The sequence below is a fragment of the Maniola hyperantus genome, chromosome Z, assembly GCF_902806685.2.
Source record: "Maniola hyperantus chromosome Z, iAphHyp1.2, whole genome shotgun sequence".
Taxonomy (NCBI): Eukaryota; Metazoa; Arthropoda; class Insecta; order Lepidoptera; family Nymphalidae; genus Maniola; species Maniola hyperantus.
The window spans coordinates 8,113,388-8,134,353 of NC_048564.1; the positions used below are offsets into that span (position 1 = coordinate 8,113,388).

The window sequence follows — 20,966 nt, forward strand, 5'->3', positions numbered from 1 at the left end:
ATACATCTTTATCAAGCCATGGTTCGAAGTATAATGGAATATAATTCTGTAATATGGTCTCCGTACTATGCAGTTCATTGTCATCGCTTAGAAAGCGTACAAAAGAAATTTATTCGCATTTTATCTTATCGGCATCATTTCGGCCATAGGCGCACACCTTACCACGATAGACTGAAACACTTTGGGTTACGAACTTTAGAATTTCGCCGGAAGTATTATCATTTAATATCTCTACATAGGATTATTCACTCCAAAATAGATTCTCCCGTATTGCTGTCGTTGATTAATATTAATTATAATGTCCGATTTAGAAACCCTAGAACTTTTGCCCTTAGTGTATATAAGAACAATACTTCCTTTTACAATCCCGTTGTCCGTATGTGTCGCCTGTATAATGATCTTTTCACAGCTAACCGTAATATTGACATTTTTAATAATAATTTGAACACATTTAAAACACATATTAATCAACATTTTGCATCTTCTCCACTTTAAGTATATTTTTCATAGTTAATTTTCTTGTATTTCTTTTTTCTGTGTTTTTATAAATTGTATCTTATCAGTTAGTTAGTGCATATATTTATTTAAGAATTGTTGTGTACACATATTTAGGGTTACCGCTTAGATTTAATCTATTGTTTTTTATTTTTATTTGGACCATTTATAGCTGAAACCTGTTTTGTGTGCCTTTATAATAAAATAAAATAAATAAAAAAAATATCAGTATAGTAATGTTAGGATTTTTAAAGAGACGGGGTATTCTGCACTCGGAATAGAATAGAATTTATTTTTATTCAAGTAAACTTTTACAAGTGCTTTTGAAATTGTCAACTAGTTTAATGTACCACACTGGTTCGGAATGCCGTTCCTACCGAGAAGAACCAGCAAGAAACTCGGCGGTTGTTCTTTTCAAGTGATCAATTTACAATATTATTATACCACTAGCTGACCCGCCCCTGCTTCGCTCGGGTGGAGTATTTCGGACTGGGAGTGTCATCGTGAAGCCGTTGCTTGATACCTAAAATATCAATTCACTATCAGAAATTCTAAAATCCCCACGATTTAGGAATTTAGTACTTTGCAGCATCAGGATTGAGGAGTTAGGATCCGAAGTTCAATGATGTAGCCTATGCTTGGTACCTAAATTAATTTTGCATCATCCGCAGTTACTGAAACATTATAGTTTAGGAGTGCTGTACCCTACATCATCAGGGTTGAGGAGTTGGGACTTGAAGTCTGAGAATAAAGTCGTTGCTTGGTACCTACAATATGAATTCACTATGAACACTTCCTGAATCTTGATAACTCAGGCGGGCAGTAACGCTGCAGCATCAGGATTAAGGAGTTGAATCCAGAATTTTTTATGTGACCACCACGACAACTTTTTTGTTGATTAAAAAAAAATTGCAAATCGGTCCAGAAACCTCGAAAAAATCGATGTAGAAAAAAGAACCACTTCCTTTTTGACAGTCGGTTGAAAACCGATGACCTTGAAATATTTACGGAACAATCTTTAAAAATATCCCCTTTCTAACAAAAAAAGAATGAATGAAATCGGACTACGCGTTAATGAATTACAACTCAGTATACATTTTAACTTTCATCCCCTCTCCTACGGGAACCATGCTGAATTTCGGGATAAAAAGTATCCTATATTCTTCCTCATAGTATGACCTCAAATCGTACCAAGTTTCATTGGAATCCATTCAGTAGTTTCAGCGTGATGCGCGGCCGTGATACAGACAGACAGACAGACAGACAGATAGACAGACAGACAGACAGACAAAAATGAAAAAAATTACAGTTTTGGGTTCAGTACCGATTATAGAGTGCCCTCGAAAAAAAATTCAAAATATCTTCAATGTACAGAATTTGACCTGTTACAGTTTTATTATAAGTATTACAGTTTTATTATAAGTATTAATTGATGATTGATTGATATTGATACTGTACAAGCAATTGCAGCCCTGTGCATTGCTGGAGCGAGTCAAATCCAAGCTTTCTTATCATTTATATATAGTCTTCGACTGTATAATTTGCCGAATTTCAAGTAAAGTGTTCTTATAACAGATAACTAGAGGAGACAGCAAGAGGCGCAATCGGCTGTATCGGGCGCGCCAATTAAATGTGGACGGGTGTGCAGAGTCGCTGTCATAACCACTGCTGACGCGTCCTATGCCACCGACTCGTACTTCTGCGTCATTTGTATTTTCAGTACAGAAAAACGCACTTCATATACTTGTATCTGCATTTTAGATTGAGTTCAGGAGAAATAAAATTGTTCAGTATCAGGGGACGCTGAAAGTCCAATTTTTTTAAAGCTAATTTTGTGCTAGGAATATAACAATCTCATCTCTCATATAAGTTTGAACTGTTAATCTAAGTTCTAAATATTGTTTAGTTAATCGGTATTGTTCAACGGTTAATTAACATCATGGAAAACAAATTAGCGCAACGGTAGTTGATAACTCGCAGTGGGGCTTACGCTGTGTTTTATTTGGCTTATGGATTGCCTCACACGTAGGTACCATATGTCCAAGTTTAACTGTCCCAATTTATAATATTTTTACTTATAGAACGAGGTCTACGGCTGCGAATAATATTTATCTAATGCGGACTCCCCGGATAAGTGTTTCAATCTAAACATGGTTACATATAATTTCACATACTTCATACTAAAACAACATATTTTAAAAATTAGGGTTCAATACTCAGCGGTCATATACTCGGAGCAAGGGAGGTTATTATTAGTCAAGCGCTAGCCTTTTAGCGCTTTGTATAACTCGCTTTTTAACCGACTTCAAAAAAAGGAGGAGGTTCTCAATTCGTCGGAATCTTTTTTTTTTTTTTTTTTTTTTTTTTTTTTTTATTTTTTATGTATGTTCCCCGATTACTCAAAAACGCGTGGACCGATTTTGAAAATTCTTTTTTTGTTTGAAAGGGTATACTTCAAAGTTGGTCCCATTTCAATTTGGTGAAGATCTGATGAACATCTTCGAAGATAGATACTGGAACTCCTCAACGGATAAGAGTAAATTGCTCGCGATCAGTGTAATAGCTTAGTAAACAGTAGATTTTTAACCAGTCATAGCATAATTCCATGGGGCCACTAAAAATTGTGAAATAAAAAATTTTTACAAAAAAAAATAAAAACCGACTTCGTTACATAAACACTAAAAATTGAAAAATAATTTAATTTATTACCGAATATATTATGTATACAAGAGTTAATATAGTTCCATAATAATATTTTTTGGGGTCGGTGCCAATGAGGTGCCATTGTGGAGTCCCATAAAAATATGAAGTCTAGACGATTTGCGCAGCTAAAGCTAATTGGCACCGGCACCAAAAAGTATTATTATGGAACTATATTAACTCTTGTATACATAATATATTCGGTAATAAATTAAATTATTTTTCAATTTTTAGTGTTTATGTAACGAAGTCGGTTTTTATTTTTTTTTGTAAAAATTTTGTGTCGGTCTATTTGTTTGTTTGTCTGTTCGGAACAAATCAATTTAAACTAACTTAACATTTGGAAGTTGGAACTGGGTGACAATGCAACATTAACTTCCTTTCTTGTTCGCCTTGTTGTTGCTACAGTATGTATATTATTATTACGCTTTTGGATTACATTTTTTTTTAATTTTTTGGGTTCCGTACCTCAAAAAGAAAAAACGAGCCCTTATAGGATCACGTCGTTGTTTTTCTGTCTTTCTGTCTGTCTGTCCGTCTGTCGTGTCCGTCAAGAAACCTATAGGATACTTCCTGTTGACCTAGAATCATGAGCAGGTAGGTAGGTCTTATAGCACACGTAAGGAGAAAATCCGAAAAAATCGTGAATTTGTGGTTACATCATAAAAAAAATTAAAATGTGTTAATAAACAAATAATTAGTATTTTCAACTTTAAAAGTAAAATTTATATACCAAGTGGGGTATCATATGAGAGGGCTTTACTTGTACTTTCTAAAACAAGTTTTTATTTATTTTTATGTATAATAGTTTTTGATTTATCGTGCAAAATGTCGAAGAAATACGGCTGTTAATATACATAATATTATATTAAAAAATTTGATTGACTACCTATTTCGGCTGAAGCTGTAGACGGTAGACCCCGAAACAGACAGCAGTACTAGGGTCCCCGTTACCTCTTTGGGTATGAAACCATAAAGTTAATAATAATGAAAAAATCCACCTTAAATCATTTGTACCTTAGAAAATGAGCTTACTAGGTCGACTAAGGTTCCAATTAAAAGTACAAAACTCTAATGAAAAATAAGTCCAGAATTCTTAGTTTTAAATATAAAATATTTACTCTGTTTTTGTGTTTACCAAGAAATTTGAAAAATCATTACGTAATTTAAAATAACCAACTCGAAAGGAAGGTATACTGGGAGTTGGGACCCATGCGAACGAAGTCGGGGGAAATAGCTAGTCCATTATAAAACATTTAAACTTTAATATCGGAACTTCACTGGAACTGCGGGACGGCATCACACCCTGTAGAGGTAGTTTTAACAGTGGAACTAGTAAGTACTAACTTGTAAATGCCAAGTAAAATTTTAACATGAGCGTCGCGCACATATACAAAAGGCACTAAGAAGGTGCCTAGTAGAAATGCCTTTATTAAAACTCGTTCGTAGTATCAAAGCAAGAGTTTCCGGGAAGTGAATGCTGAGCGCCGAGCGTTAGCACCTGGCGGGAATCCTTCTTAACCTACGTCATGATTTGCGCTCTAGCATAATTTTTAAATGGGACTCTTAGCATCAAATTTTGCAAATTTAATATGGTAGGTATTTGGTAGAAAGAATTTATATGTACTTCCGAATAGTCTTTCTGCGATTTTTTATTGATTTACCTAGAACCAGTTTGAGAAAAAAAGTCTTTGAGTTAATCTTAAATTAAGTTTTGAATTTGAGGTTTTTGGGTACAAAAATGTGAAGTTTGGTGTATAAATGTATACCGTTATAAAATAGTTTCAAAAACTAGCACAGTTGCTACAGTCCGTTTTAAAATTAGGTTCGATTAGGTTATTTAGGATTAATGCACTAAGTCAACAGAGGCTCGTCCGAAATTAGGAGCTCCGATCCAATAGGTATAGACCATTGATGTCCTAACACTTATGGCCTAAGTAATACAAGTAAAAAATTCGACACTTCTTTTTTTGAATCACCTTATTGTCTTACTCGAACAGTAATAAGTATCTGTTTAAATACAATGCTGTATTACAAATTATAGCATTGTGCCAGTCAAGGTCGTTGTGAATTCTAAACGAGCTTCAATCGCAGGAAATAAACAAAGAACACAGATCTCTACTAGATATCTTGAGTGTACTATTCTTGCCCGCACTATAAAACGCTAATCGAAATCAATACTTTTTACTTGGTATGTTAAAAACTTCTGCCGTGTTATGTCACTTATGGTAGGTTTACAGTTTACATTCAGGGCAGGGTGGTAGGTATATGCCTTTGATTTGATGCCACTTATATGCTTGCTACACTCATGCGCTTACTATTATTATATGCTTGATGACCACTGAGTATAAAAAAGGTATACTTAGGCCCTGAGTAAACACACCGTTGAATAAAGTAAGACCTTGTGGTCAAGACGTCGTCGACATACTCGGAGGGTCTAGGTTGGATTTGAAGCACGATCCCGGCACCTCTAACTTTTCGAAGCAATTACATATCACTTGCTTTAACAGTGAAGAAAAACATCGTGAAGAGATCTGCAAACTGCATGCTTGACAATTCTCCATAATGTTTTCAAAGGTGTGTGAATTCTGCCAATCAACACTATCATGTGGTCCAAAACATCACTCTGAGAGGATACCACTATTCAGCAGTGTGCCAATGTACGTCTACGTCTGGTAGGTACAGTACGAAACAGGTCGAAATGGCAATCGGAGCAGGAACGCCCCGCACACCCGCACAGTCCTCGCGCTATACGTATAGTACGCGATAGGTCGAGGTGGCAATCGAGGAGGTAACGCCCCGCACAGCCCTCGTTCTAACCCGGTGCTGGCGAGCGCGGGTGACGTGTGGATGTGCAAGGCGTCTTCCCGCCTCATACCCCGAATGCTATCTCAACCTGTCGCAGACTATAACTATAATACCCAAGAAAGTTCGTTTACGGGCTACGTCTTCGTTTAATTTACAGACCTAATTTTTTTTGATTTTTTTATAAAGAATTTAGCCATGTTAAATGACTAATTTCCTCTCCAACTAAGCGTCAAGCTTGTGCTAGGAGCTCTTTTACCTGTTGAGCAATTGAGGCTCTTTGGCCAAAACATAGTTCGTTTATAGAACGAAAATGAAGTTCAGTTCTTGTAAATATGCTGAGACCACGAATCCTTGTAGGTAAAGTTGTATGTAGGTTACATTCAGAAAAAACAGGGTAAGTAATTTTTATGCGATGTCAGGACCATGGATGGCCTAGTATGCAAAAAAAAATTTTTAAATGACAACATAGCTATCATATTTCAATTCTAGTCACCATTATTATACATATAAACATAACATAAATGCAACACAACGATTCTGATAATAGATTCTGATATTAAATAATCTGTAGTATATATAAAAGGAAAAAGTGACTGACTGACTGACTGACTCATCTATCAACGCACAGCTCAAACTACTGGACGGATCGGGCTGAAATTTGGCATGCAAATAGTTATTATGATGTAGACGTCCGCTAAGAAAGGATTTTTGAAAATTCAACCCCTAAGGGGCTAAAATAGGGGTTTGAGATTTTTCACGCGACTTGGTCCACGCGGACCAAGTTGCGAGCATAAGCTAGTTAATATTATACACAATATGACATGACCCTTATCAGTCCAGATGACTTGAATGTTTTTAGAGTTCCATACCAAAATGGTAAAAAATGAACCCTTGGTTGTGACTAAGTCCGTTTGTCCGTTTCTCTCGGAATTGTTTTAAATAATGCTTGCCTTTATCAAAATGAAAGAATAAAAAATATTACTGTTACTATAGTTATCTCATACATGGTGACCTGTCACGGGCTCGATTATTTTTAATTCAGCTTCACACAGATGGGTTTACCTTTTCTATAGACTAATTGTGAACGTGTTCGTTTATTATTAGCCTCAGCTACTGACTTACATAAATATAAATGAAAAGTGCAAAGCAGTAAACTGAGTTTAGAAGTTAGACGGTCACCGGTGCATATGAAGTATGAACGAAGCGCATACATTCAACGCACAAAGGCCCTAATCGATTACAATTGAAATACATATGTATCTATAGTGGGTTGTTTGGTACCAACGCGTAATATAATCATTTATCAATCATACTAAAGGTAGGTACAGCTGTCACAGTCCTGTCGCGGCACTACTGGTCCCCATACAATCTCTATAAGCTTATATATGACATTACATTCCGAGCTAGGCAGCAATGTAGCGGAACATTGCTGCCTAACCCCTACCTTTACCTATAACCGAAATGTACAGACGGATTAGACTAGATAGGGGTTAGACTAGGTTCCCTCCTAACGGTACCGATAGTTTTAACAGGTAGAGCAAAAGAGGCATATTTTATTACAAATCCAAGCCCCGACGTGAAGAGCAGGAGAGCGCCACGCCGTGTACACGGAATGCAATTGTGTGTTAATACGGGTGTATCCACGCTTCCGCTCCGGCATGAAGCTTGGCTCGTACCTAACTAAATTTTTAATATTTCAAATATTAATAATTGAAAGCTTTTATTTGTAAGTTCTCAAGAGAATAATTGAAAGCCTAGCTAAAGCCAGCTGGTCTTGGTATGAGTCTTGATGAACTTTATTAATTAAAGTTTTAAAAAAAATATTATCCAGTCAGCCAACTTGACGCATCTTTACTTAACTAAGCAATCCTCTCATGTTTAGCAATAGGTATAATACTCACCCATCTATCAAGATAATCTGAAAACATACTACCCTGGCAAATTATTTTTCAGCATGCACAAGAAACACATAATGAGCAAAGACAGGTAACTAAGTGAAAGGCAGGGATGATAAATGCCGCCACCAAATAAGATTCCTCTATTTATTTCAACAGCTTATATCTATACACTTACCTAAGTATAAATATCATGTTCTTCATACTTTATCACCGAGCCTTAATTTGTGAAACATTCGCTTTGCATCCATATTATGTAGGTAATGTAATTATAGTACGCGACAGGTCCAGATGGCAATCGGGGAGGCAACACCCTGCATACCCGACTAGCTCCCGAGCTAACCCGATGCGGGCGAACGCGGGTGACGTGCGGGTGTGCGGGGCGTTCCCCGCCTCATACTTTGATTGCTATCTCAACCTGTCGCAGACTATATTAAAGTCAGTTTCAGTCAGTGTCAAAATCTTACAATACAGTATTTAATAAAATATGTAGGTTTGACAAAAATATTTACCACTACTAATGAGGAGGATTCCAGGCAACGTTTGAGATAATTTTTATAGATGGCGCTGAATACTTCCACCACTAAAGATGAAAAATAATACCTATATATCTATATGATCTATGCTTTAAATTTAAATCGGATGCGAAATTAATTAATTACTTCTATTATAGTTCACAGATTTTGTGGGGAAAAAACGTAAGGAAAATTGCAGTGCACGCTCTTACTCTTCATCTATGTCATTAATTGACACGACCTAAACAATAAAGCATAGATCATATAGATATAGGTATTATTTTTCATCTTTAGTGGTGGAATTATTCAGCGCCATCTATGAAAATTATCTCGAACGTTGCCTGGAAACCTCCTCATTACTTATTACCTACACTAGCTGATGGCCACAACTTCGTCCGCGTGGAATCAGGTTCTTAAAAATCCCGTGGGAACTCTTTGATTTTCCGGGATAAAATGTATTCTATGTCACTCTACAGGTCTTTATAGATACCCATGCAAAAATCACGTCAATCCGTTGCACCGTTGCGACGTGATTGAAGGACAAACCAACAAACAAACACATTTTCGGAATTTCGCAAGCAAGTAAGCAATACTAAGTTACTTACATAATAATAGGTATATTTCTTTAATTATAATATAATAATAAATGAGAAGCTTATAATTACTGTTCCTAATTCCTCTACAATTCAGAAAAGAAATTGTGGTGCAAGTATAAATATTTTGCCAATTGATGTTAATAATCTGATGAGTTCCCAACAGAATACTCCATATATTATGATAACTAGATGATGCTAGCGGCGGCTCCGCGTGAATCTAAGTAATTTTTTAAAAATTTGATGGGAACTCTTTAATTTTCCAAAATAAAAAGTAACCCATTTGTCTGTCACCGGTTTACAAGATAACTGTATACATACTTGAATTTGGTATTTAAATTACATCACATTGGTTAAACAGATGGATTGAGAAAAGTGGACAGACAGACACACTAAGTAAGTAAGTAAGTATGAATTTAATTTTTATCATAATAATTCGCAAAGCTGAACAATATTGTATTGAAGTGAAATCTGGAAAATCCTAAATATATAAAATGAAAAGGTGACTGACTGAATGACTTATCAACGCACAGCTCAAACTACTGAATGGATCAGGCTGAAATTTGGCATGCAGATAACTATTATGAGGCATCAGCTAAGAAAGGATTTTTGAAAATTCATCCCCTAAGGGGGTGAAATAGGGGTTTGAAATTTGTAAAGTCCACGTAGACGAAGTCGCGTGCATAAGCTAATAATATGACAAAAACCGGCCAAGTGCGAGTTAGGCTCGCGCAATGAGGGTTCCGTACTATTTCCGTATTTTTTCGACATTTTGCACGACAATTCAAAAACTATGATGCATAAAAATCTGTAGATAGAATGTACAGGTGAAGACCTTTCATATGATACCCCACTTGATATAGTCACTCACTTCCAAAGTTGAAAATACTAATTATTAGTTCATGACCACAATTTAATTTTTTTGTGTGATCTAACCCTAAATTCACGGTTTTCAGATTTTTCCCCAAATGTCAGCTATAAGATCTACCTACCTGCCAAATTTCATGATTCTAGGTCAACGGGAAGTACCCTGTAGGTTTCTTGACAGACAGAGGGACAGGTAGACAGACAACAAAGTGATCCTATAAGGGTTCCGTTTTTCCTTTTGAGGTACGGAACCCTAAAAATGGTGACAAATTATTGCTTATGCTATGCCTATTCTAAATTTCTTATAAGAGGTTGATTGCAACTACTTATAATACTATTTACCAAAAATATCTAGCAAGAACAGTTTACAGGATTTTGTAAAAAGATGCATATGTAAAAACCTGATGGACTTAAAGCCAGCGTGTGCCAGACTTTCGTTAATTTATAAAAGCTGAAAGTTTCTCTGCATATTGTCTGCAACATGACGAATGTGTGTTTGGATGTTTGTTTGGATCATGGTGGCTTTAGTGGTAATAAAGGTGTAGAAAGTTGTACGTCATAGTATAAAGTCTAATTTTTTATGTCACTTTTTTGTCACTTTGTATGTGTTGTTTTATACTTTGATGTAAGATTTTTACACCTTTATTGCCTGGTATCTCCCAAAGCAACCATGATTCAAACAAACGTTCCTCCCAGTGTTAGGGATCACGTGCCAGACCTTCGTTGTTTTATAAAATAACGAAGGTCTGGCACGCGCTGGTTCTCTCTCTAGGAGTTTCTTGACCCAGCAATTGAGCTGTACTGTACATAATTAATAATAATCAAATCAAATGGTTTTCTCTTTTATATTTAAGTGTTTTTCTAAAAAACATTGTTTTGGCAACTTGAAGACAAGTTTTAGAAATCACTTCAGATTTCTGTTAACTTGCCTCTCGATAGAAATGCTAGTGCAGAAAACTATGTATGTACCATTGGACTTAACTACTATAACGTTTATACTTATCTACTCTTATCAATTATCATGTAAAGTTCCACAAACAATATAATACTACTAGCAACTGCAACTTCTTCCGTGTGGAATTAGGTTTTTTAAAAATCCCGTGGGAACTCTTTGATTTTCCGGGATAAAAAGTAGCCTATGTCACTCTCCAGGTGTTATCTATACCCATGCAAAAAATCACGTCAATCTGTTGCACCGTTGTGACGCGATTCAAAGCGCGGGTCAAAGGACACGATGGAGACCAGGGAAACGAGGCGGCCGACGCACTAGCACGAAAGGCTACGACATTGAAGGTGATCGGGCCAGAACCTATTGTTCCCATACCCTTCAGTGAGTATAAAACCTGGTTGCATGAACTAACACAAAAAGAGCATTCCCAACTATGGGCGAACACAACAGACTGCAGGCAAGCCAAAGAGGCTTTCCCCAACATAGACAAACGGCAAACTAACAAACTACTCCGCCTGGACAGAGGTAAACTTAGGAAGGTGGTGGGACTCATAACAGGGCATAGCCCACTAAACAAACACCTTTTCGTTATAGGTGTCACCGACAGTCCTTTGTGCAGGGCATGCATGGAGGTCGACGAAACACCGACGCACGTGGTCCTAGAGTGCACGGGCGTAGCAGAACAACGCGAACGCCATTTGGGTTCCCCGACCTCATTCCATGAAGCCCTCGGCAACCTGGGCGGTCTACTCGGCTTCTGGAGTGAGCTTGGATGGCTGGAGTGAAGACTTCAGCGGGGAGGGGCAATGCACGCACAACAGACGGAAACGTTTAAGTGCGGAAACCAGCCCAGAGCGAAGAAGAAGAAGAAGAAGTGACGCGATTGAAGGACAAACCAACAAGTTGAAGTGATAATAAGACCAATTTAGCATGCCAGAAATGGCCGATTACATTGATACTTATTTACCTTAAATATTTTACTACCATTGTTACATGTATTCTAGCAAAATGAAGGATTTATGATTTATAATTTAAAAGAGAGTTCAAAACACTGTGTGGACCACTTTTAAAATTGTGTATGTACTATTTATTTTGTACTGTTTACTATTTTAACATTAAATTATCCTTAAAAAGCTTTAGTATTCAGGCATTAGGTTATACAAAGTATTGTATCTAATACTTCCCATGAGATATATTTAATGTTTACCAAAGTACTACCTTAAAAGTATTTCTGTTATTATTATGATACAATTTCTATAATTGTCTTTGAATTACTTACTTAAAGCAATTTAAGAGCATAAGCTTATTTATTACTTATATCTTCTAAATATATAAAAGGAAAAGGTGATTGACTGACTAATCTATCAACGCACAGCTCAAGCTACTGGATGGATCAGGCTGAAATTTGGCATGCAGAAAGCTATTATGACATAGCCATCTGCTAAGAAAGGATTTCTGAAAATTCAACCCCTAGGGGAGGGGTGAAAACAGGGTTTGAAATTTGTGAAGTCCGCGCGGACGAAGTCGCGAGCATAAGCTAGTATCACATAAAAAACTACAGTAACCTAAACACTAGCTTGAATTAGTGTTTTAATATTATTAAAGTACTTCTTGGCTATAGTATTGTGTACATATTAAAAGCTTACATACCCAGAAATTGGCTAACAATGCTAAATGGTAGTCACTTGGAACATCAACAACAGCTCTTAAATGACAATAATACAGTTAGGTAGTACAGCTAACAGGACAGAGGAAGTTCAATGAATATGGCCATAGTCAAAGATATTTCTTGTTTGATTTAAGCATTTTTTTTACTTCTATGGTAAGATTTAAACATGGATCTAGTTCTATTGATTTCAAGTGCATAATACAGTTAAATGCACTTAAGATTTAGTTAATAGAATGAGATGTAAAGAAATCACTGACAAGACAAAGAATCAATCAGACACTATATTAAGTAATATGATTTGTATTTAGTACATCACATTGACTGGGCTCCAGATTCAAATATGAAGATGGAGAAACACTGTAACAAAATAAAGATGACTCACCGCTGTGTTCAGTGAATATGTTCGAGCCGAGCATGCGGGGGTCTTTGGGCACCCGAGGCTTGTTCCTCGCCGAGCGCATGGACGCGCCGCTCGCCGTGCCGCGCTCCTTCGCCTGCTGAGCCCCCATCTTGTGCTGTCACCGCCGCCACCCTCTCGGCTTCGACACCGGCGAACGACTCCTCGCCCAGACACTAATTCAATAAGTCTATCGATACCACAACGTACACATAGTCCATCCTCAATAAAATCCTCACTATTCCAGTTTTTTAAAGTCAATTACGAAGTAAAGCAAAGCCTAACTAATCAAACTAACGTATACGACCGGATTCAACCATTTAAGAAAAAAACATTACCGGATTGAATTTAGTGATATAAAAAACACAACCTCCGCCATTATGTGTGACTGCCACAGACAGTAAACACAGACTAGTTAACTCATAGAGCATAAGAGTTAACCAGAGAAATGATAGAAGCACAGATCTATGTTTTAAGCCTACTTTACACGCATTAAGTTGTTTAACTAGTTAATGACTTGGATTTCAATAACAAATTAATTCCCGGTGATTATTAAATAGAGGGTCTTCCAAAATACGTGAAATCCACGTCCTTTATTAGTTTTAAGTGTAACAACCATTTTAATTTAGCGATTAAACTAAAAAAGTGGTACGTCATTATGATGTGACGTCACATTCCACTATTTCCATCCAGAGGTAATAATCCATGTACATAAAAATTCTTTGGTATTTTATGATTTCATATATATGTTGACTTTTGATAAAAAGTCACTGATTTGACTAGTTTGTCACTAGCGACTTAATTTTAATTTTAAGTAAGCGCACGAATCTATAGGTACTAGATTCGTGAGTAAGCGTTTTCACCGTAGATAGAGTAATAAAGGTAGATTGAAGTACTGTGTAACCGCGTATGAGATAGCGATAGCACGACGTAACGATGAATAACACGACAATTATTACCATTGTTTAGTAGTCAATATTTGTATTAACCGATCAACAATATTTGTATTTTAAACGTTTTTTGTGTGAAAACAAGTAAATAACTAATGAGAAATACAATTAGTTACGCCACGAATTCTCAAAGTTTGTTTTGCAACTTAAGTTGCATTCCTTGTATGTATTCTTGAAAAAAACCAGTTACACAATAAGGGACAAAAAATAGGTTAGCTGCGTCTCTGTTTATCACATTAGTAACTTTATCTGTGCTCTCTTTTTAGGATGAATGAGAAAGCAAACGTTCATGTATCTACCCTTATTACTCTATCTACGGCTAAAGAATAAATTATTTTCTTGTAACTTGTTGTACGGCTCCGGGTACTTGTTTTCTGAGCCTGAATGCCAACTGTCATTATATTAAATACGGGTAACATTGACACAGTAGCAGGAGTTTTTAGAATGCCATTAAAAAACTTTTGCGTAAATTATGTACCTACCTACCTATGTGGAATATTAAATTGATTAAATTAGTACGTCCAAATGAGTCCAAGACTGTCCAAGAGCTTAGATAGACTTAAAAATTATTTGCAATACAAAAAACAAAGATGTAAAGAAAGTCGTAGATGTTTTTTTAAATCGAACTCTTAATAATAATGATAATTGTGGATAACAACATTAACTTAACTCGAGATACAGCCCGTGGGCAGACAGACGGACGGACGGGCGGGGCGGACGGACAGCGGAGGTGTAGTAATAGGGTCTCGTTGGCACCCTTCGGGCAAAGATAATATATACTTGTTTAATATATTATCTTTGCTTCGGGTACGGAACTCAAGAAGCAAACTAAAGCCAATAATTCTAAATAATAGCTTTCAATGAATAAACAATGAAAAATGTTGTTACCTCATCCATCCACACTAATATTATCCGTACTAATGTAAATATATAAAAGAAAAAGGTGACTGACTGCTGATATATCAAACGCACAGCTCAAACTATTGGACGGATCAGGCTGAAATTTGAGACGCAGATTGCAATTGGCAGATAGCTATTATGACGTAGGCATCCGCTAAGAAAGGATTTTTGTAAATTCAAGCCCTAGGGGGGGAAATAGGGGTTTGAAATTTGTGTAGTCCGCGCGGACGAAGTCGCTAGCATAAGCTAGTATTATTATAGATGCGAACTATAAAAATTAAAAAAATTGCGCAACGATACTTCATAATCGATACTATTTCTGAATAAAACAAATATTTTTTTCCAATATTATATTATTGCGCCTTAACAAATTTATAACAAAAAATAACAAAGGACAGTGCCCAAAATTCATAGAATAAAACCCAGCGTTGATTAAAATAATTTATACCTACATCTTTTTTCTATATACAAAAATAATGTGTTGCTGATCGCATATCTCGAGATCAGCTGAACCGATTTCGGTAATTCTTTTTGATAATATTCCTTGAAGTACGAGGATGGTTGTTACGGAGAGAAAAATTTAAAGTATTGAAAAAAAATTAAAAAATCGACTGAGGCGGTACGAAGTTCGTCGGGTCAGCTAGTATTAAGTATAGGTATACCAACAAATAAGTTATCGGTTTATTTTTAGTATCTCCAAAGTACGGCACACATTTATATTTTGTATGAGTTTTGTGTTTCGTTCTGGTTACTCCATAGTCGCACACATTAATAAGCCTACCCACCTATACCTAAATAGGGGGTAAGGGAAATTTATAGTACTAGGAGCTCTAAGGTATGACACTGGTCTTTTGCCGGTTTGTATTATTATCTTGGTAAAAGAGAAGACTAATAAAATTGTGCCTATATCTACATCTTCAATCTCTTGCACTCATTTTTTTACAACAATACAAAAGATAATTAAGTTACAACGTTGTTGCCTCTCGGTGGCTAAGTAGTTCATTTAATGAGAAACTATTTGTAACCTATTTATACGCTATCTTTAGTACAATACCTAATAATAATCGTTGGTCTCTTTAGGGATTCTAAACCTCTGTACGATTTAACCGTTTGAGGTCAAATTCCCATAATAATATTATACAGACCTAAAATTATTTGTGCTCATTTAGACGCACAACGCCAAAAACGCAAAATGCCAAATTTAAAATTGTTATTACGTTAGGTCATGTTTTTTGTTCATTTTACTAAGTAACATAACTATTTTAGTGTGTATGCGCTTTGGCGTTACTCGATTTGGCATTTAGCCTCTATGCTATGTAGGTATTATGTAAATTTGGCAGTCTGCGTACCGTTTTACATTTTACGTTTTTGGCGTTGTGCGTCTAAACAGCTATCAGCTATGCTAGTTACGACACACGTCTATACGTTAGTAGCAGACTCCAGCAGTAGTTAACCACACGAACGAACTTGCAAGAAACAGATTAGGTAGTCATACCTACTTACTGTGCATTACTATAATTATATTAATCGGCGCTGGTCATTTTTGGGCATTCTCTTATTACAAGAATTCAATCATTATTCCTACAGCTCTACCTAGTAAGAACTAACTAAAACAACAATAAATAAAACAAGGAACTTATGTAAAGTAAGTACTTTCTAATATTATTAAATTATAATATTCCTAATATTTATTTGTACCTACGTGTATTTATTTGATAATTAGACAATTTAAAAGCAGATTTTTGTTCATTTTAGGACATAGGTAATACCTACGGGTAACATTATCTATTAAGTATTTGTAGATAATGAAGAAAGTTTTGAAACTTTGACAGTAGGTAGGTATTAGGATCTACTAAAAGTCCTGATGAATTGTAGGTGAGTGGAAAAGATGGGAGGTATGTAAAAAAGGTGCCTTTTTATTCACCAGACCACCAGAAGGTGGGAGGTAGATACCTAAATGTTTTGGATGTACCTACTTATCAAAAATTGTTTATCAACGCCAGAAGTCTAAACGGGTGAAGGCATTCCTCTTATAGGTGACAAAACAACAACATGATGGGTGGGTGCTTTGTTTTTATTATTTAGCTAAATATCTCGTGTTCTGATGGATCTATGGAAAGATTACCTGAACCAAAATTAAAAAGATCCATTTTATCCCTAATGCCCCAAGTTTTCGAGATCATCGCATACAAAATTCAAACATTGTATGTTGTTGGTATGATGAATTAGTAGATCCTTTCCTTCAATATTGCAAAGTTTCAAAACTTTCAGAATGGTGTCCAGAAAAAAACTTACACTAGACCCATTATTGTTACACCTTTCAATGAATGAACAATAAAAAAGTTATAGTAAAAAAAAATAGAACCACAAATTATGATGAATTCTTTAAAATAAAAGAGAATTTATTTATTGAACATACCTACCTATCTTCTGCTTGTATATATTTTTATACAGGTAGGATGATCTGATCGCACGTTACAATATGCAGTGCAGTAGAGCCATTTGGGCCATTTTAAACATTTTCCATATTTGTTAGCGTGACTTTTACAAAAAATTATTATTGAGCACTGATACGGATTTATCGAAAAAAACCTTAGTAGGATATATTTACACTACCGAATCTAAATACTGAACAATTCATTTAGTGCATATCTGCCAAAAGGATTGGACAGTACAGCCTCATAGAATATTTTGTATTACTAGAGCACAAAACGCGAGATTATTATAGTCTAATAATCTACAAAATAGGGAAAAATCTTTATACCCGAGCCGCAGACGTTAGTACATTATAATTCAATGGCCGCAGACGAGGATGTGACTTAGTTAATTAATATCACTTTCCGAGCAAATACCCATATTAAAAATGTTTTTTCGCGTGTGTATGACTAAACTAGGTATATTATAATGACTAATGTACGATCATAACACTATGGATCTTTAATACTAGGTAATTGACCCTGGGAATGTTATATTTATATAAATCATTTAAATATAATAATATTACAATAGGCTACTTGACTCATATCTAATTTCGTCCAATAAATGATTATTTATTATAGTATTTTGCTTAAGACAACGAAATATATCAATAACAATTATTAAAAACGCAGGATGGATATATAAATCCAATTTAAAAAAATACAGTTTTTATTTTTATTTGAAACGCAGAAAACGCTGTCAGCCATGATGTGACGTCATTAAATATGTAAACAAAGAAATGTCATCCCTATGTCACGCGGGGACTAACGTAGTATCCATATATATAAAATTTCAAGTCCTGACTAACTTATATATCAACGCACAGCCTAAACATCTAAACAGCTGGTCCTAGATACATGAAATTTGGTGGGTGTGTTCTTTGTAGGTAAAGAGAAGGTATCCACTAGGAAAGGATTTTTTGAAATTCCACCCCTGAGTGGGTTAAATGGGGGTTTAAAATTTATGAAGTCCACGCGGGCGAAGTCACGAGCATAAGCTAGTTTTTATATATTTCTAAAAACTCATAGTAAACGTAAAAAAATATCGTTTTCTCTTTATAAATTGAATAAGTTATTAAGTAAGACTTACAACAAAGTGATCTTTGCAAAAATAAATTTGGTAGTTAGTCATATAGGATCCCTTTAAGCAAGTCTTCGCGTGTTACGTATATTTATTTCACTGGGCACTCTAATCCACAACTTTCCTGTGGTCTTTATCGATGCGTTTTAAAGATTCTCAGATGATACAATAACGATAATTACTATATTTTTCATGTAAACTAGTATAAAAGTCATGTTTATTAAACTTTGGGAGGTTATGCTGTTGTTTACAAATGCATGACGTCAGAGCACAGATAATCTATCGGCCAAACATGGCCGACAGTGTTTTCACCTGTCTAAGAAAAATATATTTTTAAATTAAAGTTTTACGGTTTTTAGGGCGCCAAAAAATATAGTGTTAATTTTTTTGATCTAATAGGACAAATATTAACCATTTAAGACCTACTTAAAAAAAGTGTCAACTAGCCTATTACATTAGGGTGCCTTCAAATTAACTGCAGAGTGCCGCGCGAGGGTAGAGCGGCTGCAGCGCTGAGACCTCGTTGCTGCCTACGCACGGCACTTTGCCGCTAATTTGAAAGTGCTCTATAATTCAATATTGATATAATTCAATATGATATTTCAATAATTTTGATGTGTCAAGCAACATAAATATTCCTAAATCTACAGTAAGATTTAAAAACATTTATTATTTTATGTAGGTAGACTGGTACCTCTCTATATTATGTATAATGTAAATAAATAATTATTTAAATAATAAAACTTTGCTGTCCTGTTGGTAACCATAGTAATTTATTCGCATACACCTATCTAATTTTATTGTTAATAACTAAAAGCCCTATATTGTCCTGTCCGCCTTTATTGATATTCTACACATCAGCATATCTCTATCTTTTTCATAATTTTACTAATTACCTTTTAATAGTTATTTTTGTACAACCTATTTATATTTAAATAGATAACACGTGCGGATCATGTTTTTACTTACCTATTTATTTTATTTTCGGAATCAATTATATTCTAAACACACCTAGTATTTCTTTGGCACCTACGCTTTGGCAATTGTCTTAATTTAATAAGGTCGGACTTAGTAGGTTAAATGGTGCTAATTCGGATGTACAAAGTCTAACTAAATTAACAGTTCTAAAATTGTTAGAAATCTTTTTCATTATGTGGATATGGATAATGATAGCATAACATTAAGATGTGTCAATTTATTTGACTTAGTGCAATACATACATATTTAGAGATTTATTTAAATGTTATACATAGTCCAAAGCCGGAATGCTGCCACTTTTCTTCGCACTTCAAAACACAATTCAAAATTAATTATAAAATTAACTCAACTCATATCTACCTAATTATTCCATACGTAGTCCAGAGCCGAATTGGTAAAACTGATAGGTGACTAGGAATTAAGATACTTCTGGACTGGCTTAAAAACTCATAAGGCAGTAGCCGTAGTTTTGGCTTTAGACTAAGCGCTCTCGGCATTTCTGATGATTGCCTAGACTAATCACAATGTGCCGGCGTTTCGGCTTTGGACTATAACATGGATACAACCGAAGCACCAGGTTGGTTCATAATTGGAATACCTTTTGAAGATGCATCGATGAAGCATCAATAATAATTAATAGTTGCAAAATAATAAATAGTTGCGTAATTATACCTAAGGTAAAATTTTCGATTAGTAATAATTTATTTGTTAAATTGCCTGTCACCTCAAAACATCAAATACTTAATAGATAGGTAGGTAGGTACATGGTATTCAAATGGAGCGAAATCACCACCAGAAGCAAAACTCAGGCACCCGGACATATTATATTAAATAGGTAGGATATGCCTTCGGATATTTCTATCATTAATAAATTAATGATTTTAGGTATATTAATACAGTATCTAATATCTAACTAATACATAAATAATAATATGTATAAATTTATTGGCTTTAAGCAATACGTAGGTAGGTATATCTTCCTACTGTTACCAACACCTACCTACATAGTTAGGTTCTATTACCTATTTATATTTAGATATAATTTTAATACTACTTATAATTACTTACACTCGTACCTAATAATTAATCATAAATACTGATCAATTAGTTTTGTTTGCGTCTTTTATTTTCTTATAGCTATTGAATATCATCAATTCCATATTCTAAAACCTTTCTGAAGCGTACCTACTCGTTCGAAGAATGACTCAAATAAGTAGGTTTTCTTTTATCTACTATGGCTGCATAATTTAGAATATTGATAAAACGGTAATTAAGACAAATACAATATGTATAAAGGTACATTTACTGGGACGACATTTTTTCTATAATATTTAAATATAACATGTATTTCACTATGAAAGTAGATAGGTAGTTACCTAGGTTAGGTAGGTATCTCAGTAAGGTATGTCAGTAAAAGTACCATCAGATGAAATTAACTTACTATCCTATCGATACTAATATAACAATACCTTGACAATACTTATTTTCTAAGGAAGTACATTATTTAATAATTATGTATCTTTAAAATGTATACCATAGTTCCAGTCTGGCTACCTACATTTAATGTTAGGTAGCTACGTAGGAATAAGTATATTATCATTAATATCTAGTTTTTATCACACTCCAATTACTGTTAATGTCACAGCACATACTTTACCCTATAAATTTCAACTTATTCTATATTTATATATA

At 35.0% G+C, this 20,966-nt stretch overlaps 1 protein-coding gene across 2 annotated transcripts in view; it reads right to left on the reverse strand.

Moving 5' to 3' along the window:
* Abl (tyrosine-protein kinase Abl) overlaps positions 1 to 13,271 on the reverse strand; it is a 60,711-nt gene extending 47,440 nt beyond the window's left edge. For both annotated transcript variants that reach the window (XM_034983586.2, XM_034983585.2), the window contains exon 1: positions 12,874 to 13,271. In XM_034983586.2, coding sequence (XP_034839477.1) covers positions 12,874 to 13,000 — 127 coding nt within the window. In that variant the 5' untranslated portion in view covers positions 13,001 to 13,271. The remainder of the gene's footprint in view (positions 1 to 12,873) is intronic.
* Between the last annotated feature and the right edge of the window lie 7,695 nt (positions 13,272 to 20,966).